This window comes from Nycticebus coucang, chromosome 4 (assembly GCF_027406575.1).
Source record: "Nycticebus coucang isolate mNycCou1 chromosome 4, mNycCou1.pri, whole genome shotgun sequence".
Lineage (NCBI taxonomy): Eukaryota > Metazoa > Chordata > Mammalia > Primates > Lorisidae > Nycticebus > Nycticebus coucang.
The window spans coordinates 63254334-63274015 of record NC_069783.1 but is presented as its reverse complement, the minus strand read 5'-3'; the positions used below and the strand labels follow the sequence as shown (position 1 = coordinate 63274015).

General features: G+C 41.1%; 1 protein-coding gene across 2 annotated transcripts in view; it reads left to right on the top strand.

Moving 5' to 3' along the window:
• Positions 1 to 19366, top strand: part of SERTAD2 (SERTA domain containing 2) — a 116086-nt gene extending 96720 nt beyond the window's left edge. For both annotated transcript variants that reach the window (XM_053588566.1, XM_053588565.1), the window contains exon 2: positions 14117 to 19366. In XM_053588566.1, coding sequence (XP_053444541.1) covers positions 14121 to 15065 — 945 coding nt within the window. In that variant the 5' untranslated portion in view covers positions 14117 to 14120 and the 3' untranslated portion in view covers positions 15066 to 19366. The remainder of the gene's footprint in view (positions 1 to 14116) is intronic.
• The last annotated feature ends 316 nt before the right edge of the window (positions 19367 to 19682 follow it).

Here is a 19682-nt window from a genome sequence, read left to right as displayed (position 1 = left end):
CTTAGGTAACAGCTGCTCAGGCTTGTTTCCCTTAAAGAACTAAGAGAAGGATATTAACTCAGATTTAGAAAATCTTTACTCTCCTAATTACTGCATTGCCCCCTTTTAAAGCTTTTTTATTTAATTGAAAAGCTGAAATACAAATTTTACCCAGTTTCTACACACTGAATTATTTTTAATAATGAGGATAATAAAATGGCATATATTTTGACTTTTTAAAACTCATTCAAATTTGTGTGGCAACTGATAGCTAATGGCATCTGCTATTTTAAACAGTGAATAAAAGGTACAACACTACTTTTAGAAATGCGCACACAAAAACCAGATGAAATAAAAAATGTGAGGGAATGCTGAAGATGCTCCAATGCAAATATATGAAACTCTTTTCTGTCAATAAATAAAGTAGCGTTCTACAAATTATCAGTATCCAGTTACAGTAGTTTACCCTCAGTCAAAATATTTTACACTTTAGTAACTAAGAAAGCTACAACCGAAACTTTTAAAAGTTTCTTTTGTTATGATTTCTCGTTAAAGAGCACTGGTAAAAGTATGAAGTTTTATTTTATATTCCAATTATCTCAGAATAAAAACTACATTCTCAATATTATATACAGAGATAAATATGTATAGATAACAGTATTTAAGAATGTGAACTTTAATTTACTTGTAGAATTTTTAAACCTTTATGGTGAAAGAAATTTTGCATTTACTGTCATGGCTTATCCTATAGGAGATAGCTCTAGTTGCCATGCTTTCTTGGAGGTGGGGAGGAGAGAGAGAAAAGGAAGGGAAAGGGCAGGGAGTAAAGGGGGAGGGTGTGTGTGTGTGTGTGTGTGTAAACTGTCTCTGATTACTGAGTCCAAAGATCAGGTGTATGCTAAAGGCATCAGAGGGCAATCTCCAATTTAAGTGAACATGGCTTCACAATAAGAACACCAGCTCTCATGGGTCTTTCCATTAATTAATACTGACTAGCAAAACATGAAAATCTAAAAATGCTATGGCCACTACATAGGCACAAATTATATATTTTCTACCTACCATTAATATTCCTTAAACAATTGGTGGAAACCCACAAGCTCAGGCTCCTGTTTAAGAAATGTGTGAATATTTAGTTTTAATATTTTGGAAGGAAACAATCTACTAACTAAACTGGCATATCTTTTTATAAAATTATTGTCTCGGATGGCCAAAGCATTTGGTATTAAAGGCAAACTTCTGCCCTGTGTGCAGATGCTGGAAAACCCTTATGAACAGAACTGTCCCCTGGAGCGTCCATCACTCATTGTGTGGAGCAGTGTCTTTCTCCATTAGCACTGTGTGGCAGTTCATTCTTTGTATGAATCTGTGAATGGCATATGTCAGCCCAACAAGACGACATTCCTATTCTGGGTAATAAATAGAAGCCTTGTTTTTTATGTTTTTTTTTTTTCTTGAAGATTACGGGACAAACAAAACATGGTTAGCTGTCTAAAAATTTTCTTTGAAATACAAATAAAATTCAAAATAAAACCATCACAGTCTTTTAAAATATATAACTTCTAATAGGACAAACCAGATACTCATAATTTCAACAAACACCACATACAGACAATGCCAACACCCTTTGGAAAATTTTGCCTTCTTTGTGGTCTGAGGGATCCTAAAGCTGGGAAGACCCATTTGTTTTGGGATTCCCTTGTCCCTCATCTGAACTTAATTGGAAATACCTGCCAGAATTCACTTGCAGCAGACACCACAATTTGATTGATCTATTTTAGGAACCCAGGATCACCTAAGCCTACTCTGCACCCATTGCAGTTTTCAGCCCAGAATGGAGTCGGCATCTACGCTCTTGTCTGGCCTCCTCTTGGGCTGGCTTGCTGTCTGGCCAGAGCTGGCCCTGCCTCCCTGCAGGGACCAGGCAGAATGAGGGGTGAGTGTGCCTGGCCCCACACCTCCCTGCGTGGCAAGTGGACTGAGCTATGCAGATGCGTGGGGTGGGGGCTGGAGGACAGATCTGGAGCAACTGTGTAACTGCTACAGCAGGTCTGACTAGTTTGAGTTGCCCAAAGGCAGCTTTGTTTCTCTTGGAACTCCAGGTAGCAGCAAACTGAAGTCTTAAAACTCATCCATGTCTGCATTACTATCTTTTTGTCACTTTGCAAAACCCTGTATCTTTGTAGAGTTATTAGTTAATTCTAAGCTGTTTTTTTAGGCAGTTTACTGAAAAGCAGCTAATCCAAGCATTTTTATCCTTCTAAGGAGTTTCACATAATACTGAAGGGGAAGAGTGAAGGCTCTTATGGGCGTGATATACGTGTATATTATGTCTATCCATATGTATATAGTCACTCTGGTTTACAGTGGGCTAAGTGAACCTGTTGAACAAAAGTAAAACGTACCCTCGAATGGACTACAGTTAAAAACCCTAAACAGGCAGAAACTCCTTGCTGCAGATCAACCTTTTTTTTTTGCTCACCTCTACTCTGGCCTGCTGCTTATCTTTGCACACCATACACTGCAGCTCTTGGGCTTGAAGCAGGCCTGCTGGAATACACCACCCTTGTGTTTAGAAGCATTGCTGGGGTTAAACTCAGGGAATCTGCAAGTCCCAAGGTCATCTCTACACTAGAATAGGTTTGCATAAAATCCTAACCATGCTAATGAGAGCTAATGAGATAACAAGGTGGCAACTGTTTTAAACAAATCTCCCCTGAGTGGTTATGGCATACACATTTGCTTTTTGGATTTCCTTCCCCTTTTTTGAGGGGAGCGTCTGTCTCCCTGTGCATGTGTACTACTTTTGTGTCTTCCATGCTGTTGGAGAAAACCAATCTGGCTGAGGAATTTGGGTGCTGTGATCTTCAGCAGCAGCAGAATTTTTGCTCTCCCTCTTTCTTTAATCAGGAAACTGGTGGATGGCCTTTTCTGAACAGACTAACTTTGTTTTTGGAGAGAGTCTCACTCTGTTGCTCTGGGTAGAGTGCCATGCATCACAGCTCAGTACAACCTCAAACTCCTGGGCTCAAGCAGTCCTCCTGCCTCAGCCTCCTGAATAGCCGGGACTACTGGCACCTGCCACAAACCCCGGCTATTTTTTTTTTTTTCTATTTTTGATGGAGATGGGCTCTCACACTTGCCCAGGCTAGTCTCAAACTCCTGGCCTGACAGTCTTCCCGCATCACCCTACCAGAGTGCTAGATTACAGGCATGAGCCACTGTACCCAACCAAGGCAGACTAATTTTTTTAAAAAAAGTTTTACCATGTACAGAAATATAAAATAGGTTTTACCTGATAATGATTCTTAGTAGTTTGACAGTAGTTGACTTACAAATTAAAAAATGTGATTCCTCAGGTGATTCCTGCCTCCTTAGAAAGCTCCCAAGGATAGGTAGGATGAGTAGAAGGTTAAGGGGTAGCAAGCTGGACAGGGTAGAGTAGGCTTTCCACAAATTAAAGGTAATTAAAGCATTAAGAAGTATTTTCCTTAGAAAATAAATATTTATTACATAATAGTGTGGTACTGTGATTATTTTTATTATATTTAACTAAATGACTTTGCTTAAAGTTCAATGAGTCATTCATTATCAACACACAGCAGTCTTTGTTATCTCAAGATAGTCCCAAAGTAGTTATTTGTAAAAATGGGTGCCCCCGTTGACAAAGTGTCACTCGCTATACTTTTGTTTATATCCTCCTCGCCTTTTTCTATTGTGTGAATTATTCAAGTATATGAAAACCTTATCATAAGCCTACCTAATTCTTAGAGGCACCTAAAATAAATATTCCAAATATGTAGGTTACTTTCGTGGTATTTACACATTAGAATAGTTACTTCCTTCCTTTTACATGTCTCGTGAGTATGTATACTTCCATTATCCTAAACCTCAAATTTCTGAGCTCATGTCATGTTGTAGAAATGTGATATTTTTCTGAAGAAACTCAGGTCTAGGCCATACAAAACAATGTTCAGGTTTAGTCAGTAAATAAAGGAATAACATTTCCTTTATTCCTTTGGTTTTCCTCTTCAGACTACATGTGGAAATTAAAAGATGAAATATGCTCTGTATTTGTGAGGAATATTTTAAGTGATTCTTTCATAGTAATGAAGCATCCAAATATAAAAGCATGACTAACTTTATATGTTTAACTTTTAGGAAACAATTCTATAAATAAACTTCCTGAGGTAGCATATTTTTTATTCATTCCTTAGTTTTATTCAGTGGCAAACAGTTGGCTAATTAATAAAACCTAGAAGGCAACCTTTGGTTTTAACAAAGATCCAATTTTATTTTTCACAGATTTCTTTTTTCAAATTCCATTTACCTGGGGGAAGCAGAAAGAGGGATGGAGGGAGGAGGGTGGGGCCTTAGTGTGTGTCACACTTTATGGGGGCAAGACATGATTGCAAGAGGGACTTTACCTAACAATTGCAATCAGTGTAACTGGCTTATTGTACCCTCAATGAATCCCCAACAATAAAAAAAAAAATTCCATTTACCTGTTTTAGTGTGAGTTTTATATCTCTTTTGTAAACAAAAACTGTCTTATATTTTTGGCAAAGCCTTTGGTTTCTACCTACCCTAGGCCTTTTTCCCCCTGACATTGTTTAATAATCTCTCTGGTGTGAGGGGAAAAACAAGGTATCTTTGGGGAAAAGATATACTACAGGAGGGATGAAACCAGAATCTCATCCAAGCAATTATAAATGCTACAAAGAAATATTTTCATTATGCACAGGAATGGGGGGCTGGGCAAGACTGACTTAACCTTTAGTTTCTCCTCAAATCTGAGAGTTCCTTCCCTTAATGAGGTTTTTAATTCAGAATGCTGAAATGTACTCCTGACTCCAGATTATTGAAGTAACATAATAATTTAAATGATTATAATATATGATATATATATTTATAGTTTCTAATTTTCAAATGGAAAGATTGATGGTAATATCCTTAATGCTAAATGTTCTCAGAGTCATTTATTGGGAGTCCATGTTAGAACTTCCACTGGAAATTCTAAACCATTGGTTTCTCCCAAGTTCACATCTCATGACTTGAGTTTGTATTTGTTGATGTGTGTGTGTTCTTTAGGGGCCAGGGATTTTAAGGATGGTTTTTGAAACATGAGTGTTAACTTACAGGCAACAACCTCTCCTCTACTCCTAGTATTTCCAGAGTTTGAACAATAGCATAATATAATTGAGTTTGGGCTTGGCAAAGCTCCCAGCTTGCTTGCATCTGTGGATACCTAAATTTGGGGACAGTCTTGGAAATGTTATACACATTTCAGGTATCTACAGGTAGAAATTGCCTTGCGGCGAAGAATTAGACTTTCTGGGTTTCCTTGTTACTCTCTGCTGCCCTCTTGTGGCTGAATGTGAAAAGCTTTCTTTCAGAGTTTAAAAGTTGTTACTTGCATTGGGCATGGAGCATTAATAACTTTACTCTGTGTGGAAAAAAAACCGGTCAAGTTAATGTAATAATCCTCATTCAGGGTGTGAGTAATTTATCATGCTTATTGATGTTTTTAATTTGAGAAATTTAAAAACTATGTATTGGCATGTTTGTTTTTTTTTTTTAACATTTTATTATGGAAAATTCCAAACATACACAAAAGTAAAACGAAGAGTACCACCTTGTTCTTATCACCTGGCTTCAACAGTTATCACTTTGTTGATCCTTGTTTCATATACGTGGGCAATTTTTTTTTGTAGTTTTTTAAAGCAAATTCCAGGCATCACATTATAATGAGTATGTTTTTGTTAAAACTAAATTCAGCCTTTTACTTGAAGTATACCATTCCCAAATAAACCTTTTTTGTTTATAAATTTTTTTTAAATGTTTTTTCTTTACAAATTAAAAAAATACTTTACAAAATAATATTTTAAAAAAGTTAAGTGTGCTGTACTTTGAACCAGAATACTTAGGTAAAATAAAAAATTGTTAGCATTTCTGTTATCCTTGAAAGGAGGTAACTGGTGTCCTTAGTTTCATAAGAGTTAGGATTAAAACCTAACATTCTCAGCTGAGGGAGGAACTAATAAAAAAGGCTATTAGAAACATTTCATACTGTTTGACCTTTATATTCATTCTAAAAAGCCTATTTTTTTCCAGATGTTTATTAACAAGGCCATAATTTATTCTAAAGAAATGTTTGCTTGAAACATTACTTCCCAGAGTTTGATTGTATTTTGCTTATTAAATGCAGTTGTCAGCATTTAAAATCTTTCTTTTTCCAGGAGAAAAGATTGTATTTGTCAAACCACCAGTATTTTTTAATACTAGTCTTTAGTAGGAGCATGTAAATATCTGAGAAGGAATGCTAGAATTTTGTAAAATGTGGACTTAGAAAATGACGCCACACCTTAAGAGTTGTTTCTTAAAGTTGACTTCCTGGCAGAATTTGGTTTATCTCCAGGCTTCAAGACACTGTCAGGAAAGCCCAGAGAGGATTGTTCCCATGGGTCTTGGTGCCATGCAGGGTGTGATCCGGAACAAACAGCAGCCCGGCTGCCCTGTGCACAGCAGGGGAGAGCCTGGAGGAGGCACCGAGAACAGTGGTATCAAGTTACAGGTTTAGAATATCGCAGGGGCACTCGTAACTGGCTTGATCTAGTAACTGGCTTTATAATTACATTGCTGATTTGTTAGGGAAGGCTTTGTCTTACTTAGCAATTAACATGGATGTTACTGCAGGAACCTCAGAAATCCTGGATGAGCTTTGGTTCAAGAAAAAAAAAAAAAGCTTCCTATTCCAGGCAGCTTTAAGGGTTCTGTTAGGAACACTCTCCCATGTCTTCTGGGAGTCCCTATCCTGTCTGGAAATAAGCCATGGGAGGCTTGCTCCCCATTGGAATTTTGCCCTTATTCCTATCACTTCCCTGGGCCAGAGATAGTCGCTTAGGGGTCTTACGTCTACCTTTGATGTGTGGATACCCCATCACCTCCACACACCCTGCAGGAGGGGACTGTCACTCCTCTTGTGCCAGCTGCAGGCCAGGATACTTGAGGCCCAGCTGAGGGCTTGCCGGTTTCTTTGGGTTTCCCTTTCTGACCCTGCCAGCATCACCAACTGCCAGTCCTTCTCCAGGCAGCCTTTTTGTTCTCACTGGTGTGTGTTATCCTTACTTGGGGGTTGGGGAGTGGGTATTAAAAGCTGAGGTGTTATCAAATTTCTTTAGTCAAGAGTGTTTTTAAGGGTAGAAAGTTGTCTAAGCAGAGGTGGCCCCTCTGCCCCTATAGGATAGGCCCCCCTTCCTGCTTGGGAGCTGCTGTGTCTCTGTGAGGGCAACCTGGAGAGAGGGCTCCAGGTCTCTGCTGCTGGGCCCCCAGGGGTAGTGGGAAGTGTCCTTTTGTCCTTATTAGAGATGGTTCCATTTGGACCACCTCAAAGGCAGGATCCGAAATGCATCTTAAGGCAAGTGTATGGAGTGAGGAAAGGAGAAATGGGAATATTCTATGTTTTAGAAATTGTCTCAACAATTTCTGGCCCAACTTTGATCCAGCCCCTTTTCAACTCAGAGATCTGTCACGTACACAATTAATTCTGCCAGGGGCATTCCTTTCCTCTTCTACTAGAACTGAAAGTAACTGAAAGGGGGTGTGTTTCCACTCAAAGGCTGTGGGTTTGGGTGGCACAAAATGTCAAGGGAGGGAATAACTTCTGCTTAAGACACTGGCCACACAAATCTCTTCCTTTTTCTTCTAAAGAGGACAGATCACACTCTGAATTGTGGACATTAGTGTAATAAAGGCCCCCTTTTTATGTTTTTTTGTTTTGTTTTATTTTGGTGACAGTCTCACTTTGTCACCCTCAGTAGAGTGCTGTGACATCACACCTCGCAGCAACCTCAAACTCTTGGGGCCAAACGATTCTCTTGCCTCAGCCTCCCAAGTAGCTGGGACTACAGGCGCCCACCACAAAGCCCAGCTATTTTTTAAGAGGCCAGGTCTCACTGTAGCTCAGGCTGGTCTCACACCTGGCAGCTCAGGCAATCCACCGGCCTTGGCCTCTCAGAATGCTAGGATTACAGGCATGAGCCACCTTGGCTCTTCCTTTTTTTATGGATTTTAGTGTCAGCATCGGCACTGCTGTGCTTATAAGCAACCAGTGGTCACAGCAGTAGTCATGTAGGGGTAGGGCACCTGCAGTACTAGAGCCACAGGTGGTCCTTCAGATCACCAAGTGTGGCCCATTGACCAAATCCTACCTTCACAAAACAAATCCCTTTATTAAAGAGATTTATTCTGTAAAATTTGGATTCAGTCAAAAAGCCACATGTGACCCCGAGGCCCCGAGTTTGCCACTCATGCCAGTTAGGAGCCATTTTCTTGAGGGCTTTTCACTAATGTGGAGAATGATGTACAAGACCCTAAGTGCACAGGCCAGTGACTTCTCACAAAGCAAACTCCTGGGTTTATTCTCTACCCTGGTGAGGAAATAGAGCATGATGACTAGCTCACCAAAGTCGTTTGCTCCACTAGCAAATACCCTAACCCAACTGCAGATACTGTAGTTTAGTTTTGCCTTGTTAACCGAGTTTTAAAACATGTCACTGAATGGTGAAAAATTTCTAGTTGCTATTTACAAGTTGAAAAGGAAGTTGACTCAAGCTCTTGAAAATGTACACAGCTTGGTGTGTTTTCTCTTCCAAGGAAACTCCTAGTGCATTGGTTACTTTTTTTTTTTTTTAGATTTTAAATTTAATAAAAAAAAAATAATAAGGCAGGGTCTCCAACTCCTGGCTTCAAGCAACCATCCTGCCTCAGCTTCCCAAGTAGCTGGGATTACAGGCAAATACCACCACGCCCTGACAGCCTTTGTTCAATTTGAGCATCTGTTCTAACAGATTGTAGCTTTTGAGGTTAGGGTCCTTCCTAATGAAAAGCTGCACAATTGAAAGCCAGATTTGGCTTATAGAATTTTATTCAGTATTAAACTTCCTGCAAAACTCCAAAAGAGGGGTGGTGCCTGTGGCTAAGTGAGTAGGGCACCGGCCCCATATACCAAGGGTGGCAGTTCAAACCCAGCCCAGCCAAACTGCAACAAAAAATATCTGGATGTTGTGGTGGGCTCCTGTAGTCCCAGCTACTGGGGAGGTTGAGGCAAGAGAATCGCCTAAACCCAAGAGCTGGAGGTTGCTGTGAGCTGTGATGCCACAGTACTAGGGCAACAAAGTGAGACTCTGTCTCAAAAAAAAAAAAACTCCAGAGAGAAGTTTTTGTTTATGTAGCTACCAGTGAGTTTTTTTCTTTGTTTTTGAAACTTAGTTTACTGCATTTCATAGTTGCTAAAATTTATTCAAGAAAACCAGAACGTTAGGAATTTATTTCTAAGTTTATTGGGGAAGCAAAGTATTTTATCTCAAACCTCCTAGGAGGAGCCAGCTAATATTCAGTAGAGAAGTGTCTGTGATTAGGGTAGACAGAGGGAAGGAGCAGCCCTCCATTCCCCCACGTGGACGTCTAACCCACCCTGAGGCTCAGGTTCCCTTTGGGTCTTTGTCTGAAAAACTGGGTAGAAGGCTCAGACGTGGGTCTGTCTTTACAGCCAAGGAAGGCGATAAAGTGGTATGCCAAAGCCCAGGGTTACTTTGTGGTGGCCTCAGAAGCAAGGGAGTCACAAGTCTCTCCTTTCAGGGAGCTCCAGCACTCCCCCCACAAAGGACCTCCCCCCCTTCCCTGGAGTTACCTAGAAGCCCTTAATGAGCTCCTGCTACTGCTTCATCTTCAAGTTAGAGCCTGGTGGGGCCTTTTGAAAGGTCACGTGCCTCTCCAATGGCGCTTAAAGAGCTATTGTTATTTTCTTAAACTGCCGGAGGAAAAAGAGGCTTCTGAGGAGCTGAGCTGACCCTGGCCTTGGGCAGCTTGCACCAGGCCCTGAGAGGCTGGGCCTGGCTTCTTGCCCTCAGGTTCTTGAGAGCTTGTCTGGTCTTTTCTTCTTCACATCCCATTCTTCTTAAGGACGTGGTTGTTACACAAAGCCCTGAGAGTGAAAGTTCTCACCCTCCCCCCTCCTAGATTTGGAGGCCTCTCCTGATCTTGCTAATCGTAATGTTACTGCAGTGTAGGAAAACTGGGAAAACTTTTAGGTACAAATGTGAAGTCAGTTTTATTGTGTTTCATTTTATTCCTTTCTATGACAATTTAGATAGGATTAAAAATTAGGATTGTGTGCATTTTTCAGTTATTACCGAGTGTGTGGATTCAGTTTTGACTCATGATATGAAATAGAGAAATGAAGGCAAATCTGCTTTGAGACATACTGTATTAGGGCTCCTTATTTAACACATTTGAAGCACATCCAAGATTCAGTTTGTGTCTCTGTTTCTGTTCACAGATTTTGCCTGTACTAGCCCTTCGCCCTCCCCTTTCAGGCAGCATTACTGATGTCTTATAAGGCTTTCCCTAAATCATTAGGATTAGCACACAGCTATGACCAGCTGGATCATTCTAATTGGAAATTAGGTGCTTCTCACATTGGCATGTCTCTGAAAGTATCTCACCGATCTCTTTCAGCTATGGGAATCCTGCTAAATGCCTGTAGTATCAAATGGCCTGTGTGCTTAGTGAATTCTGTGCAGTTAGTGATTGTTTCTAGAAAAATATGTTACTGAAAAAGTTCTGTTTATTCTGGTAACAAGTCTAAAAAAGACAGTTCTACTTTGATAACAAAGAAAAGTCTATACCATCTTGACTAAATGTTACCTCTCCTCCAATGAACCAGTAAGAATTCAAAGTGGCCATGAGCTCACTAATTCCTTTTTAGTTACACTTTGGTTGTGACAGTGCTTCTCAAGCTTTCTGTGATGAGGGACTGTCTTATTTTGGCTCCTCCCTCCCCGAGTCCTTCATGGACTTTAGAAAAACAATAAAAATAATTACTAGAGAAATAAAATTAAAATACAGAGGTATAGAAAATAGGAGGTTTAGTTTTTAAAAATTAGATTTATAGTTACTCTGCAAATTTGCAGAAGTTTCTAAATAGCGCATTATCTCTACTGACCTCCTTGTGGACCAGTAACAGTTCACAGACCGGCACCATCTATGGACCACACTTTTAGAAACACTGCCTTAGAGTGTGCATACATGGATTTGTGTACTCATACACATGTGTATATGTGCTGCCATGATTGATCAGGTCATCTAGCAACTTTATATGAAAATTAAATGCACATAGAATTTAATGCACTTAGTAAGCTTTTTAGAAAAGTGAAAGTTTTCTGGAAGTATCTAAATGCTCAAATTGTAAGCACATACAGATTATAATTGTGAATATGATTATGTGTTTAAAATCCAGATGTCCAGTAACACTTCTGATCTGTGAAGTAGAAAGTATTTTTCAATGTGAATGAAACCACCTTCCCTCTGATTCACTCTGAAGTTTAAATGGGTATGAATATTTTAGATGGGAAATGTTCCGTGCAAAGCAGATAAATAAATGAGACTTTTAGCACTAAACAGCAGGAAACATTTGTCATATGAAGTATTAGATAAGCCAGTTGTCAGTAACTGTCATACTTTCCTTGTCTTGGAGAATAGTTAGTCGCAGGACTGGTCTTTGGTCCTAGTGATTGACTGCCACTTAATGTTTACATGAGAGGAAATGTTTCATACAAGTAACTCCACTCTTTGTATGAACAAAGCTCAAGCTGGTTCTGACATTGATAGTTTTTTTTTATAATGGAACTTTTATTTATTTATTTTTGACAGTTTACTGGTCGTTTGCCTTATTGTTTTATTTATTTATTTTTTAATTAGGCATCACCTCTGCACGGAGCTCCGCCTAGGCCTCCGCAGGCCGCTTGCTGCCTGGTTTCTGCAGCCCGCCCCTGCGGTCACTTGCTCACTGGCGCAGGGCCCTTATTGGGGCGAGAACCCCCCACACCTCCGCGGGGCTGGGGCGGGAGACCCGGGAGACAGACACTGGTGGGTGGTTGGGTGTAATTAGCACGGGCCGCGGGCAATGGAGCAAGGGAAGGGTAAGGGGAGAAGAGGAGAGCGAGCAAACGGAGTTAAAAAAAAAAAGGATTTTAGGGGGAAAAGGTATCTGGCTGTGGAGACAGACTGTCAGTCTGCCTGCCCTTGGTGCCCAGGATGCCCTGCCCTGCCGCAGTCAGGAATTCTCACAAAATGGCAGCTCAGCTCGGACCCGCTGAAGGCTGAGGCGAGAGGTCATTTTATTTTTTTGAGACAGTCTTACCTATGTCAACCTCAGTAGAGTGCTGTGACATCACAGCTCACAGCAACCTAAAACTCTCAGACTTAAGCGTGTCTCTTGCCTCAGCCTCCCAAGTAGCTGGGACTACAGGCACCTGTCACAATGCCTGGCTGTTTTTTTGGTTGCAGTTATCATTGTCGTTCGCAGGCCCGGCCAGGCTTGAGCCCACCAGCCTCTGTGTATGTGGCCAGTGCCCCACCCACTGAGCTACAGGCGCCACATAACGTTGATAGTTTGCAGCTTCTTCAGCCATCTCTTCTGGAGACTGAAGCAGTAAAGTCAGTCACCTTAAGCAGGACTTGGGTGCCACGCTCTGTGGCCACCTGTACATGTGTCTTGAGGGGCAGCATGACCTTCTTTCTAACAAAGTATTGGAAGAAAGTTCTGTGAAATTTATATTCCATTTATCCTTATTCCTCTAGGATGAGACTTGAAATTCAAAGACCAACATCCTTTAGGATAAAGTATAGGAAAAGATGCTTAGCCTCTTGTAGACCATACTCTATTCACGTGGGGCTCCCCACTATGCATGGAAGAGTGTCTAATAGTGTAGGCGTGGGGTGGGTTAATAAAGGATTGAATGAGACGTGATCAATCAGCTGAAGCAATTCAGTAAAAGGTAAGGAGCAATTAGAAGAAAAATTGCTACAGAGCAATTGCTTATGTATGAAAATACCAGAAATAGTGAGCCACATTGAGGATAGGAGTAATATGTGTCTGAGAGTGTTAGAGAGGGGGCGAGGGAGCAAACATAGGCCTGACTTAATTAGAACCACATATCCTGTCTGAACAGCAAAAGGACAAATTTCTTGATTAAATGGTTAGAATGTGAAGTCTGTGAGAGAAGGGCTAGTGGACCTGAAATTGCTTTGTTTAAACAATAGAAATTCTGAAAGTAAGTGATGACCAGGTAACCTGACCTTGGACCAAGAGTCAGAAGGACCATGCTCCGGAAGGTGACAACCAGAAGAAGATCAGTATTCACTAAGGCCAGAGCAAGAGAAGACACAGCCTGGGCTTGAGCGTAGGGAAATGGGCCCGTTCTTCACTGCAGTCTTAAAATTCAACTCATTACTAAATTCCCAAGGCCTGAGACCTGAGGTGGTTAATTCTTTAGATTACATATGTATCTCTGGAATTACAGTAGATATTTTGTTATGAAATGTATCAAATATACAAACAAAAATGCTTATATTCAGAACAAGTTACTTTAATCCAGTTGCATTCAGACATAACAGTGCGATGGATTGAGCCAAGGAAAAACTTAGGCTGGAAAATACGTATTCCTCCACTTGATTCTAAAATGAAAAGCGGTGCTGGCGCAGTCACTGTGGTCATTTAACACAGGCCAAGTGCCACAGGCCATATGTCACCAAACAGGCAGAAAGACTCCATGCATTATGAGGAAGGAAAAAGGATTTTGAAAACACAAGCGGTTCTAACAAAATTATACATGTTCCCCCTCCTTTAACTTAGTTCTTTTAATCCTTCAAGATGTGTTCAAATTGTAATTCATGACACCTGTATCTGTTTAGGTCATAGCATTGTGTTTTCTTGGATTTTAAAAATAAATCCATTTGGGGGAAGGAATTGAACCTGCATGTGAAGGCAAGCACATGAGCTGAGAAAGTCAAAATCATGGTTTCCATGGTAACTGTTAACTTCTCTGTGTTGTACACATTTCTCAAGAAATACATTCGCCAGACTACCTAGTGATAAAAAATTACTCCACAGGCATACAAAGGTAATTATCTCTTCTCCTAAAAGGTCTCCTCCACCCCACAATTAATCCTCCTGTTCTTCTAAATAACCCTGGGCAAGAAACTAAAGTCTTAACCTCTTTTTTTTCTTTTTTTGCAATGGCAGAAGTCAGTTTTCATGTGATTAATGCTGTTTCCTCCCCTCTCTCCTTTGCAGATATATGTTGGGTAAAGGAGGAAAACGGAAGTTTGATGAGCATGAAGATGGGCTGGAAGGCAAAATCGTGTCTGCCTCTGACGGTCCATCCAAGGTGTCTTACACCTTACAGCGCCAGACTATCTTCAACATTTCCCTTATGAAACTCTATAACCACAGGCCCCTGACAGAGCCCAGCTTGCAAAAGACCGTTTTAATTAACAACATGTTGAGGCGGATTCAGGAGGAACTCAAACAGGAAGGCAGCTTGAGGCCCACATTCACCCCCTCTTCCCAGCCTGCTGAGGGGCTGAGTGACAGCTACCGAGAGGCCCCACCCGCCTTCAGTCACCTTGGGTCCCCTTCTGCCCACCCCTGTGACCTCGGAAGCACTACGCCCCTGGAGGCCTGCCTCACCCCAGCCTCCCTGCTCGAGGATGACGATGACACTTTTTGCACTTCCCAGACCGTGCAGCCCACGGCTCCTACCAAACTCTCACCTCCAGCCCTCCCGGCAGAAAAGGACAGCTTCTCCTCCGCCTTGGACGAGATAGAGGAGCTCTGTCCCACATCTACCTCCACAGAGGCTGCAGCGGCAGTGACTGACAGCTCGAAAGGGTCCTCCAGTGAGTCCAGCTTCCAGAAACCCGAGGGGCCCCAAGAGAGCCGCACAGAGGATGCAAAACTGATAGACTCTCTGCCTGGGAACTTCGAAATAACCACACCCACGGGTTTCCTGACAGACTTGACCCTGGATGACATCCTATTTGCCGACATTGATACGTCCATGTATGATTTTGACCCCTGCACATCCTCATCAGGAGCAGCCTCAAAAATGGCCCCTGTGTCAGCCGACGACCTCCTCAAAACTCTGGCTCCTTATAGCAGTCAGCCTGTCACCCCGAGTCAGCCTTTCAAAATGGACCTCACAGAGCTGGACCACATCATGGAGGTGCTTGTTGGGTCCTAAGACCCAGGGATCCTGGAGTATTCCCACAACCCTGACAGTTCTCCGCACTGTGCATGCACCCTTGCTTGCCTTTTTCAGAGAAACAGAAAATTTTACAAAAGGATCACACTAGTTTTTGCTTTGAGCAGAGTTGGAGTGCCTTCATCCAAGTACGACCACTTTTAATATGCTTTTTTGAGTGGTTCCTCAGAAACCTACTACCCTGGTATAGGAAAGAATATATTTGAAGACAATGTTGCTATGTTGAATGACAAAAATAAACAGTTCAAGTGAAGCACAAGGATTAAGTTGGAAAAGCTGTACATTGCATGTGCATATTTGTCTATTTTTTCTATAAGTTTTATTGCAAGAGGTAAAGAAAAAAATATATATATATTATTTAGATAATCTCAGTACCTTTTTTGGCATTTTCGCCCTGTATAGGTTGACTTGGCAATTCAGCCTTTTTAGAGGCATTAACTACTCCTCGTAAGTGTTGCATTTACATGGCTGTTTAGAAAACTGCTGCCCAAATTTATTTTATATTTTTGTACAGATTCTGCAGTTTATGATATTGTTTTTCTAAAAACAAATGCTGTTTATACATATGAGATAGCTATTTTGATAGGATTTGCTCACATAGTTCCTGCAAACTTCAGATGTACAAGTTGCACTTGTACTTTTATATAGAGTTGTGATGTTTTATATGTGTATGGTGCAAGAAAAAATTGGATCAAATCAATCTGCAGTTGATATCCCCAAATGCAAACACACACAGGCACACACAGCCACACATACATATACACACACAGCGCTTTAAGAAAGGGCCAGGTGATAATCACACCCAAATTTCACAAGCACTGACCCCTGGCACAAACACCTGCCAGTACTGTGACTTCCAAAGCCAGAGCCGCGTCTGCTCATCAAACTTGCATTAAGCAGTTGGCAGAGAAGGCCTCAGAGCTTGGGGTTTAAGTGATGGTTCTCTCTAACTCCCTTTTTTTTTGAGGGGAAGGCTACCAGTCTTACTTTAAGTGTATTTATGCCAAGTTTGCGCTTTTAATTGTTCTTAATTTCTAAATGGAAATCCAAATATTTCCTTTTTGGCATAATTTTTACAATGATCTGAAATTTTATTTACATCTGAACAAAATTTTGTAATAAGCAACCAACCTCTTCATGGAACTAAGCCCCTAGTGCAATGCTCAGGGCTCTTAAAGAAGAAAATCTCCCCAGAAGGCATCCATCATGTTGCTAAATTGTCTTTTGCAGCTTCCTTTCCCTAGAGCTTTTGTTCACTCTGTTGCTAAGTGCTGAAAATGGCATCTCTGTGATCACCACAGTGAGCTCTGCTCACCTCGGCGTGCCCGGGATGCACTCTTACGACATCCCTGACTCTTGAACCTGGAGTTCCTCACCTTCTGTGACAGCTTGTCATCTGGTTGCTTTCTTAAATCGACTGCTTTAACTACACTTTACCCCCAAACACAGGACTTTCTATGCATGTTTCCCCTCCTTCCCCCGCCTCCCACTCCCAAGACACACTTGAGAAGTAACTAGCTTTTTATTCCTAACTGTGTACATTTATTTTAAAACGTTTGCAGTGTATCATGCTTACTGCTGAAATTGTTTATGGCCTTTTCGTTTCAGTTTTTTCTTTCTTCCAATGGTACTTTAGCTGTTGAGTGCAGGTTACAACCTATATTGTTATGCAGATGGCTTCTCTAGGAATAACTTTTATATTTATTTAAAATTTTTAAATTATGGGATTTTTGTTGTTGTTCTTGTTGTTGTCTTTGTTGTTGGTCATTTGTCACTATTCAGTCACCAATTCTGCTCACGTCTTGCCATGGATAAAATTGGGTCTTTCTGGCTAATTAAAAAAGACAACTTTATAAAAATGGCACTTTAAACAAGCCATAGATAGTCTTATTTTTGTAATGCACATGGCAAAAGCAAATACGTTTGTGATGAAGGAACTGCTCGTCAAAGCAAAAGGTTCTTGTATGATATGATAAAAATCTTTCTACATTCTGATTTACTTTTTTACCCCACTTGAATGTGTTTTAATGGCTAATTATCAACTCAGTAGAGCACTGAGAAACTGATCAAATTGTGCTTGTTCTCCTACAAGCAACCTCCACACAGACACTTCTGACCGCCACAGATGTGTTGTTTGCCTTTGATAGGACCAGGGACCATATAATTAAGGTGAGGGTTGTTGTAGATGCTTCCAGTGTCACTGTGCCTGTCCATATTAAGAGCTTCCCTTTCTTGTAGGAACAAGTCTGCCCGGACTCTATGCTTTTTATAACTGGAGTACCCAGAGAATCACCACATGCTGCACACGTCTACATACGTACGCATATACAATGGTGTTGATTATTCCGAACAATAACCGAGTAAAGCAGTTGATTTGCCATTGTGGAAACCGATTTACAGTAACTTAGAACAACTGTACTTTCGTTGGATTAGCAAATCCTGTGTGTTTAAACAAATCCCATATGTTGGGCAACAGTTCAAATGCGCACAGAGAAGTGTTGCCCAAACTTGGTTCTCTGACTCCCATGTATTTGTAAGGCTGGGCTTCAAAATCAAAACAAAAATTCTCAACAACAGCAGGCAAATGCTTTTTAACTCTGATACCCTTGCTATAAATTCTTGATTCAGAGTCTAACGAGAAAGACATGGAAAATGAGTGGCCCATTTTCAGAAAGAACAAAACCATCAAGGGGTCAGATTGTCTTTGTGCCCTGTTCTTACAAAGTAATGTCCCAACAAAGAAGCGTAGGAGCCAGAGTGGGATCTCCAAGTCCCAGTTTGAGTATGGGGTGTGCTTCCAGATGCCACCTGGCCGCGGTGCCTTCTCCTCTGTAAAAGACATTGCGTGGCATCTAAAGCCAGGTGGGCAGCTTGAGGTGCCTTTATGAGAAAGACATGCTGGGGGCTGGCGCTGGGTGAGGACAATTATTGACAGTGATGTGCAATGAAGTGACAAGATGAGAGCAGAATCATAAGAGCTTTGAATTTGAAGTGATTTTTCCCCCATAAGTTATTTATTCCTTTTTTTCTGTGTAAATATATTTATTTTACTGTGGAGCTCTAACAACATCTGGATCGTAACATGTGCAGAATGTATGGTAGGAATGTATTCTCTTGTAGGAATGTAAATCTGTATTTAAAGGGGGTCCACACCAGGACCCCTGGTCTTCTCACCGTATGCACAGTCCACATTCATTTTTACTCTCTTCTCTAATATGGGTCTATTTGAAATATGCAAAAGGTATGGATGAGCAATGTTTTAATACCTCCAAATTTTTAAGAAAACCAATCATCAAAGGGTTGATATTTTTAAAAGTCTTTTTAGTAGCACTTTTTCTGGATGACAGAAGGGGCAACCACACGGGCACCCTCATTCATACTAAAGGGTGAGAAATGGCCCAAGCCTCCTCTGCACCTCTGGAGTGTCTTTTATCAATTTGAGCTTTTTATCGCCATAGCCCTTTGGATTGCCCCAATGGCCCTAAGGTCAATCAAGGTACATGTATTAACTAAATAAGCTCCAGAAAGCCAAAGTATCAACTTACAGATCATTTTTAAAGCTTAAATTTATTAACCACCTTTGTGGTAAACAATGAATTATGAATACCACAGGGAGGCCTTCTTAAATGACAGATGTTAAAAAAAAAAGAGAGAGAGACTCTACTTTGTGCAGCGATTCTTACTCTATATGAATTGTCTTAATTTGAAAACCTTGCTATTACAAATTGGATCTTTATACATTTCTGAAAATATTGAAAAGAGTATGTTTAACCTGTTCTGGCTGTAAATGGTTAACTTCCTGTAACTGCCCTGCACTTGGAGGCATAGAGTTGTGTGCGTCCTGCTTATGTACAATTGTTTTCAATGTTTCTAAGAGCGAATCTGAATGGTTCTTGAAAATTAGCCAGGATCAAATGCTATTGCAGACAAAGCCAGTAAAAAATGTTGGACTTCTTTTGGGGATTAGAAGTTTGGAAGAGAAGTGCAGACCATATGTTTGAACGACCGAGATTTTTGAAAAAGATGTACATAGTACCGTGTCTGGTGCATGGTTTTTAAGGAGGGCTTTTTGTCAGAAAGGAGGTATAACCTTTTCCCCACAGACCTGAGAGCTGTGCCTTTTCTATGCAATATTACAGACGTTACATCGGAACCCAGATGGCTGTATTCACATGTAGGTTTGGGCTGTAATCTAAACAATTGGACAGATTAAATGTACATGGAAATGAGCAGTCTTACTTTTGTAGTTTTATATTATACAATAAACAGTTAAAAGATGAGAGAGGCATGCTTGCACTTTTCTTCTGACCGGAGCCCGGCAGTTTGCCCTGGTGAGCAACAGTCCTGCAGCAGCACAGGGGCCTCTGCTGCAGTCGCTGCTGTTGGACTTGCTGAACCTTCTTGCTCACAGGAACCGCCTTTCTCTCTTGGTTCTCCCCCTGCCTCTTGGACCCTTCTTGACCTCCTTTTCCTTGCATCTGTACCCCATCTAGAACATCGTTCTTCCTAGGGTTTGGCCCGTGACCCGCTCTTCAGCAAGCCTCCACTCAATTCTACGGCGTACTTCCCCAGGGCAGTCTAACCCCTCAGGAGTCT